At 45.4% G+C, this 8,489-nt stretch overlaps 1 protein-coding gene across 1 annotated transcript; it reads right to left on the bottom strand.

The window, feature by feature from the left end:
* Nucleotides 1–828: 828 nt before the first annotated feature.
* LOC112308842 (olfactory receptor 3A2-like) lies at nucleotides 829–4,885 on the bottom strand. The gene is made up of 3 exons (XM_045198808.2): nucleotides 4,792–4,885; nucleotides 4,478–4,567; nucleotides 829–2,098 (listed from the first exon to the last, which is right to left on the bottom strand). The coding sequence occupies exon 3, from the start codon at nucleotides 2,090–2,092 to the stop codon at nucleotides 1,145–1,147; it is 948 nt and encodes a 315-aa protein (XP_045054743.2). The 5' UTR covers nucleotides 2,093–2,098; nucleotides 4,478–4,567; nucleotides 4,792–4,885; the 3' UTR covers nucleotides 829–1,144.
* Nucleotides 4,886–8,489: the final 3,604 nt, after the last annotated feature.

Raw genomic sequence — 8,489 nt, 5'->3', positions numbered from 1 at the left:
GGAGGCTGGAGAAAGACACTAATTGGTAATGGATGATCGAAAGATGGAGGAACTGAAGATGAGTGAATCCTCTATGTGGAAGCTGTACTGATGTGTAATTAAGTAAATTCAGAAAGAGGCATCACTCCCACAGACTACATTTATGGATACTCTCTGAACTAAGAGGTTGGGGGAGAAATGCAGAACTTTGGAGGAGAAGGTTATAATGGACATCCTACAGTGAAAATTCTAAGGGCCTGACAGGAGTAATAATGCTTACTCTTTCAAAGGCTTTATCGTGTATGCAAGAATGGTGACTCACTTAATAAGGGAGAAAAATATGGCAGAGGGTGGAGATGAAATATGCCTTTTTAGACCTGCAGATATACCATGTATGTATTGATGTAGCTTTTATGTAATGGGCTAGTTCCCTCTCTAGATCTTATCTGTCCCCTAAACAACTTATGGGATTATTTGTGTTAGTAAAGAGAAGGAACCGATTTTCCTAGAGGTGAAAGGTGAACCATAGAGTAGAATAATCCTTGGCACTGATTTAAAACAGCTTTCTACACCCTGATCTGGAAGGAATCTCCCATTTCCCATGAGAAGAATACTTTACAGTGACATTCGTGGTTTTTTAAGCTGCGATCAAACAAATAGTCCTTCCTTGTAGGCTACTGCTGCCCAGAGCTACCAGGTTTCCAAGGCTTCAAGGCTACCTGGAAAGTGAGCATAGCTGAAAACAAGGTAGCAACTTGCCAGGTATGGGGGGCCTTGCTGGGCAGATCCTAACCTCATTTCCCCTTATCTTACCTGTTCAGATAGCACTTATCATTATATGATGTATCAAATATGATATGTGTTTATTTCATTTATTTTGTCACCCTCCATTAAAATGTGAGTTGCATAAGTACAGAGAATGTTCACCAGTGCCCCAGAGGAGTTTTTGGATCATAGAAGCAATTCAACAAATATTTGTTGTCCAAGTAAATGAATAAATTATGTAGGATTTCTTTGCAAGACAGATACATCGCACAAATTTTTCCAACATCAGAATCTATAAATGAATGGTTCATAATCCTTTCTCCAGGTTACTGCTCTCATGGAAAATTTTTCTCAACTCAGGAAAAGCAGGAAAGGAGAGGCACTATCAGCCTGTCACTGCTCAGGTCAGTGACCACTTCCCCACGAGCACCCTCCACAGGGCACCCTGCACATCAGGGTTTCTAAGGCTATAGACAAGTGGGTTCAGCATGGGGTTGATAACTGTGTTGAAAACCCCAACCCCTTTATCCTTGTCTGAAGACTCGACTGAGCCCAGACGCATGTAGTTGAAGATACCAGTTCCATAGAAGAGGCAAACCACAGTGAGGTGGGAACCACATGTGGAGAAGGTTTTCTTCCTGCCCTCCACTGAGTGGATTCGTAAAACTGCAGCTGCCACGTGGGCATAGGAGGTGACAATGAGAGCCACAGGCGTACCTGCCATTATGAAACCAACAGCAAAGAGCAACTGCTCATTGAATTGGGTGCTAGAACAAGACAGCTGGAAGAGCTGTGGGAGGTCACAGTAGAAGTGATTGATGACATTGGGACCACAGAAGTTGAGCATGGATATGGCCACAGTGTGGGTCAATGCATTGGCAAAGGCACAGGCCCAGGACACAGCCACCAAAATCCTCTGGACAGTCTGACTCATGCGGGTGCTGTAGGTGAGGGGCCTACAGATGGCCAGGAATCGGTCATAGGCCATGGCTGTCAATAGAAAGCAGTCCACACCAGCCAACTGATGAAAGAAAAAAAGCTGTGTGAGGCAAGCTCCATAGGGCACTGAACGTTTGTGGGACAAGAGATGACCCAACATTGAGGGAACAGTGACAGTGATACATCCAATGTCCAGCACTGACAGGTTCCCCAGGAAGAAGTACATGGGGGTGTGGAGTTTGGGTTCCACCCAGATGGCAGCCAGGATGCTCAGGTTGCCCCCAACTGAGACCAGGTAGGCAGAGAGGAAGAGCACAAAGACAAGAGGCCACAGCTCTGGTGTTTCCACCAAGCCCAGCAGGATGAACTCAGTAACAGCTGTTCCATTTGCCCTGGATTCTTGTTCCATGAGAACCTGTAAGGAAATACCCCAGTGTAGAAGCCTCAGTTGACTCAGTGTATTTACGCAACATAAGGGTTTACAGCACCTTTGCTCAGAGCGTCCCGATATATTCGCAGCTCTCCAAGTGATGATTTTCCTCACACCCAGCCACACCTCACTCACTGACCTCCCATTATCCCAAAACTCTCAGCTGAGATGCCCCAAACTACCAATACTTGTCCCTCCCATAGTTTCCCTATTATAAGAGTCAGAATACTTGGGAAAAAATACATTAATGCCCGTAACTGTGGATATTAGACACTCCAGTCACGTTCATTACTCCAAGGTGAGGGACATACTCTCAAATACAAATTCAAAATCCCTTGGTCAATAAATTGCCACTATCTTGTTTTCAATTAAGGCTTTACACTGGACTTTGAATAGCAGCTTCATCAAATGATGTTTTCTTTTTACAGTGTCTGATACCTGCTTCACAAGTTAAAAATGTACCATGACCTTTGGGTGGCGTCCTGCTAAGGGCAGTTTCTTTTCTGCATTGCAAAGTTCATTTTCTGCATAGCCTTGCACTTGTCCTTAACTTGGGCACAATAGGTACATTGACCAATAGCTCTAAGGAGAGATTCTCAATGAAGGAAGTGCATACATACAGAGCCAGACTGAGCTAAGATTTTCACATCTTATAATAAACTCCAGGTCAAAATATATTACTGTACATGTATCTTTATTGCCCATGGAAGAAGCAGAGCTACATCTTCACTAACAGTAATGATATTTCCCAGCAGAGAATACACTGGATTCAGAAGATAGGACGCAGCTGGAGTCCAGTGACTCCTACAAAGGGAGCAGCGATGAGAGTCTGCCCTCCATGGATAAAAAGGTGGACCTGGTGATCTCTAAAAGGGCCTTAACATTCCAAGAGCACAGGATTGGTGAGATGGTGGGAGGATGCTCCCCAGGCCAGGTCATCAATGAAAAGAGATAAATGCCTTGCCAATTGGCAAGTCAGTGGATAGATAACTGCTGTTTACATATATTATATATTATATGTAACTACTATAATGTAAGGGCAATTAACTACTTTCTGTTTTCCACTTAGGGTCCATTTGCACACAAGTATTAGATGGTGAACCCATGATTTTTTACCCCTTTATTCATGCTATTTTCTCCTCCTGCACAGGTTTCCCTCTAACTCCCGCAGGCCAATTAACTCAAATACTGGCTACTGAAAGAATTCTTTGTGGAAACACTTCCATCTCAAAAGTCTGTCTGTCTGTCTGTCTCTCTCTCTCTCTCCCTCCTCCTTTCCTCCCTGTCTCCTCTCTTCCTCCCTCAGCTACAACTACACATTATTTCAGGGAACTTATCACTGTCTACCTTCTAACAAAGTCATGACTCTAAAAGCATAGCTCCCTTACTTCTCTGTAAGACTGATTCAGTTTTCCAATAGCTGTACTTACCATAATACTTCATACGTAGTAGGTATTCAATATTTCTCGAACAAATAAGTGATGGTTTAAGTGCCCATAGGATATCAGAGAAGGAAAGCTCTATCTAGTATGAACTAGAGTAGTCATGGGAGACTTTGTGAACATGATGAATTAGAGCTCGACTTTTATGAATCACAATGACTTAGTGGAGGAATAAGGGCAAGTGCCGGGTGCTAGGTTGGTGGCAGGACTACACTTCTCCTGGTTTTGAAGGAATAGGCAAGGAATGTAACAATCCACACACTGGTATGTTTCTTTCCATGTGAAGCACCCAGAGAATAAGGCCCTTGGCAGGGGTATACCCTCCAAAGAAGTGAGTTATACCCAGGGACAGAAGAGCAGCAAACAGCTGCAGCCAGTCCCTGCATGGACACAGGCACAGCTTGCTTGAAATCAGTGGGATTCTGGGATGACCTCTGACCAACCAGAGACATCCAGAGTGTTCAGAGGGTCACCATGATCCCCATCATCAGGAGCCCTTTCACATCACCATTCTTGGGGCTGTGTCATGAGCCCAGGTTCTCCTCACGGAGCTAGGGCAGCTCCCTGCTCTGGAACTGCACCTCAGTCCTCCCTGCTCCCAGGGATGAAAAGGCTCAGTAAGGACTGTGACTGCAGTGAAGGTTCGAGGCTGCCTGATGAAGCTGGTGTCGAGAACTGGCAGTGAACCAGGCTCAGCAAATCTCTTCACACTCTCTCCTACGAGTCCCAGAGGGCAGGCTGGCTTCATCTGGGAAGGGGGACAAGGGCACTGGGGCCCAGAGAGGAAGCAGGCCTCTGTGTTATCACCACACGTGTTTCCCCCAAGGCTTCCCTTTTCAGGGGCATGAGCTGCACCCTGTGTGAAGGTGAGTGTGAGCTGATGGCAGCAGGAGGGCAATGGATGGGCCCTGAGAATACTTACTGTGGCATGGGCAGAGAAGCCAGGGAGTTCTCTTCAGGAAAGAAGATGAGGAGCTCTGCAGACTCAGTTAACTACTCAGAAAGAAAGCAGCTGTATAGAAGAAAATGAAGAAAAACAAGCTGATATATTCTCTATCTTAGGGCCCCAGTCACCAGGTGTTTTTCCTGGGAGGGTCTCAGAAATGATCCCTCCCAGGAAAGAAGAGACAAGTGGGAGTCATCCAAGATGTTTTGTAAACAACTCCAGCCCTTCATGAATATAGCAACAATGTCTTCCACCTGCTGGTATTTGGACTTTCTTTAAAAAGGCCTTACCTCTCCCCCTGGCTTTATGACAGGTAGTTCTGGCAGATGATGTAAGTTTCCCTTAATCATGGGTTGCTGAGGCCTGTAGGACTTGTCCTCGTCCCCCAAGTCCTCCAGGAAGCCAGAAGGGCAATTGAGACCAGAGACAGGTTCCCTAAGGGAGGGGTTGCTTTGGCAGAGTCCAGCCCCATGCAGGGCCTTCCCACAGAGACTAGGTAGTTTCCAGACTTGTCTTAGGCCTGAGAATGAGGTGGGGTGGGGGAGAGGCCAGGAGAGAGACCAGAGGGAGAAGCCTTCCTCAAGCCCAGGTCCCTATGAGTTTTCAGGAACATGGTGCCTCCTCTTCAGGGCGTTGTTAGTGTGGGTAGCCTGGGACTGTGTCTCCTGGGCTCCTTTGATGATGCCTGAAGGGGCAGTAAAGAGCTCTATGGATCTAGAAGGCCTCCTGGGGGCTTCCAACCAATATGATTGTCTAGGCCAAGCCCTTTGAGATGGAGAGGTGGCATGAAGGTCACAGATTCACAAACGGAAGATGGGGAAATGTGGAGGATTCTGTTCCTCCAAGACCTGTACCCACCAGTAATTGCTCATCGCACATCGCCCAAGAGAGAGGGCTGTCTCCTCTCTCACCAGAGAAGCCTGATGCAGTCAGAAATGCACTGTACACAGACTTGCTTGTCTGCTTATGAGTTGTTTGAACTTGTATAAGCTGCTGCACCCTTCCGGGCCTCAGTTTCCTCATTTGTGAAATGAACATATCTTCTATCACAGAACATTGCTGTGAAGATTATTAATGAACTAACATTCATTAAGATGCTAATAGAATTTTAACAAGACATCAACGTACCTATGGGTAACATTTTTATGAGTCCTTGTTACAGACACAGGAATGTGGTAAGAGCCTTGCAGCTCAGAGTCCCTCTCCATCCCCTCAACAACTCTATGAAGTGGATCACAGCAGACAGAGCCGATGTTCAGACTCACTTCTTGCTCAGCCATTCTTCTGATTTCAGCAGAGGCCACCTTGGATATTTCCCTGCACGTTTCTGCTTGTTGTGAACTGACAGTGTCACCACTTGCCTGGGACCTTCTGATGCCATGAACAACGGGGTTTGGGGGGTTTCAGTAGGTCTGAGCACATGTGGAGCTCCGATGGCAGAGGACACCTTGAAAATGGGATACAGGAGCCAATGGGTAAACACCCCACTGCCTCTTCTTCAGACAGTGCTGGGAGGCATTCTGCCTGCTCTTGCACAATCCAGTCTGGGCCGTCCATAGCAGGCACCTTGGGAAAGACCCTTCAGTGAGGAATACTCCTTCCATCTTGGTCTTACTTTTTCAATAACCTCAGTCTTGCTCCCTGGGACCGCCTTTCAAATAAATAAACTTCCTTTGCTCCCTGAAAAGACTTTCCCATTGAACTACACATGCATCTTGTCTTGGGCTGTGCTTGGTGGGAGGGAACCCAGTTCTGACACTTGGTACTTGGATAGCCCTAGGAAGCATATTTTCCAGATGAAAATCTGGAACTGGACCATTCACTACTGCTTAGGTAAGCGGGATTCGTCATAACTCCTACCATGTTACTGAGACTCACCTGTGGTAGACTGGGATGATGTACAGGTGCAAGGCAAAGCACGAGGTTATGTGTTAACACCGGCACATTAATATTATGTGAACCATGATAATTATAAGAATAGTGGAGTTTCAGGAATAAAGGGTGGCCTTTGTTAACTTATTCTGAAGTCTTGAAGAAATCGAGTGATGGGCCCAGGTCAGCCAACTATCAATTAGGAAGTTTGTTGTGAAAGGCAGGATACCTCCATGGCAACATCTAATGAGACAGTAATCTTCTGCTGCCACAAGGCAGACAGTGCTGGAAATAGACCTTGGAGCTAATTGTAAGGGTGGCAGAGCTATAAGGGATCATGAGTGTGTAGCTTTGTTACATGCTAAATCCAGAGCCCTGATAGGAAAGGACTGAGACCTTGAGTCCTGGATGGAGATGTTTGACAATTTCAGCATGATAATTTTTAACCCTCAGGCCCTCCTGAACTTTATTGGCAAAAGCATCCCGGTCTCCATGTGAGGGGAGGTCAATCTCCTTTTGCCTAAAGACCATGCAAAGATCTTATATGAAGCAGATGCCTTACAAGGTAATTCTTCTCCTCCTTGAAAACTTCTCCCATTTCCCCCCAGTGCCTTCAGAAAAATTTGGGTTAAGTCTAAGTATATTCTTAGAAAGGTAATCTTATCTACAATACAAGAGGAAATAATTTACTCACTGAAAATAATTCCCATATTGTCTGAGGTAGGCTGAATATTGGCCCTCAAAGATATCTAGGCCTTAACTCCTGAAATCCACTTCATGTGGTAAAAAAAGAGTTGGCACATTGTTAGGCATCTTCAGCCAGGGAGCATATCCTAGATTATCCAATAAGCCTAAAAGTAATTCAAGAGTCCTTACAAAAGAGAGGTAGAGAGATGCTACAGGGGAAAAAAAGGCAATACGGTGATGGAATCAGAGTGGACTAACATGGGCACAAGCCAAGGAAAGCCAGCAGCCAGTACAAGCTGGAGGAAACAATGAATGGATTCTCCCTGGAGCCTCCAGAAAAAACTGTCCCAGCTGACACCTCGAAGTTAACCCTGTAAGACTCATTATGGAGAGGCCTCCAGAATCATGAGAGAATACATTTCTGTTGTTTGAAGTCACCCCAAGTGTATGGTAATTTGTGATCAGAACAATAATCCTTCAGCAGAATCGAATTGGAAAAGATTAGAGGTGGAATAACCGTGATGATTCCTTGGTGGTTCTGTCAACTATAGGCCCAGAGAAGGTAAAGAATGTACTCAAGGTCAAGAGCATTGTGGAGGAGAGGAAATGATAAGGTGATAGCCATGTTGCAGGTCTTGCTCTACAGTTTTCTTGACCCTTGGAGGAAGCTGGCTTTCTGTATCCTTGAAGTTTGGAGACTCAAACAGGATGAGGGAAGAGCCATCTTTCCCTTGGCTTTTGACAGCACTGGCATATGTGACCCAAAAGGCAGGGAGTAACCTGGTAAGTTGAGGAGTTAGTACTAACTCTGATGAGATGTTAGAAATGCAGGTGGAGGAAATATCAGCACTCTTTTCTCCTGTTTTCCCCTCTGACAAACCTTCTCCCTCACATTCTAGGAACATCTTTTCTTCAGAGAAACAGAAAATGAGTTCTCTATATACACTTAAAAAAAATGGTCACCTGAGGACATGCTTTCATTGACTTTAGAGAGAAGGAGAGAGGCATCGATGTGAGAGCAAAACAGTGATGGCTTGCCTCCCATATATGCCCCACCAGGTATAGGGCCCTTAACCCAGGTGTGTGCCCTGACCTGGAATCGAACCTGCAACACTTTTGGTATACGGGACAATGTTTCAAACAACTGAGCCACCTGGCAAGGGACCTATACTATATTTTTAGCACTTTTATCATAATTTAAAATATTATTTTACTCTTGGTAGAGTGGATGGACTACAATTGACATTAGGGCTGTCAAAACTGGATGTTTTTGGAAAATTCAGAATAGGAAGCTCACATTCCCTGTCCCTGACCCACTAATTGTATTACTCCACTTCCTTCCTCTTATCAGATCTCTTCATTGTTCCTCATCTCCCACTCTATCTCTATACTGTTTGACCCCTCCCATACCTGTACCCTTTTCCTTGCA

Source organism: Desmodus rotundus, chromosome 9, assembly GCF_022682495.2.
Source record: "Desmodus rotundus isolate HL8 chromosome 9, HLdesRot8A.1, whole genome shotgun sequence".
Taxonomy (NCBI): domain Eukaryota; kingdom Metazoa; phylum Chordata; class Mammalia; order Chiroptera; family Phyllostomidae; genus Desmodus; species Desmodus rotundus.
Note: the sequence above shows the minus strand (reverse complement) of the source record. Positions and strands in the feature narration are given on the sequence as shown.

What these genes read in the sequence shown, in the direction of transcription:
- LOC112308842 (XM_045198808.2), bottom strand. Translation starts at nt 2,092, where the DNA reads ATGGAACAAGAATCCAGGGCAAATGGAACAGCTGTTACTGAGTTCATC.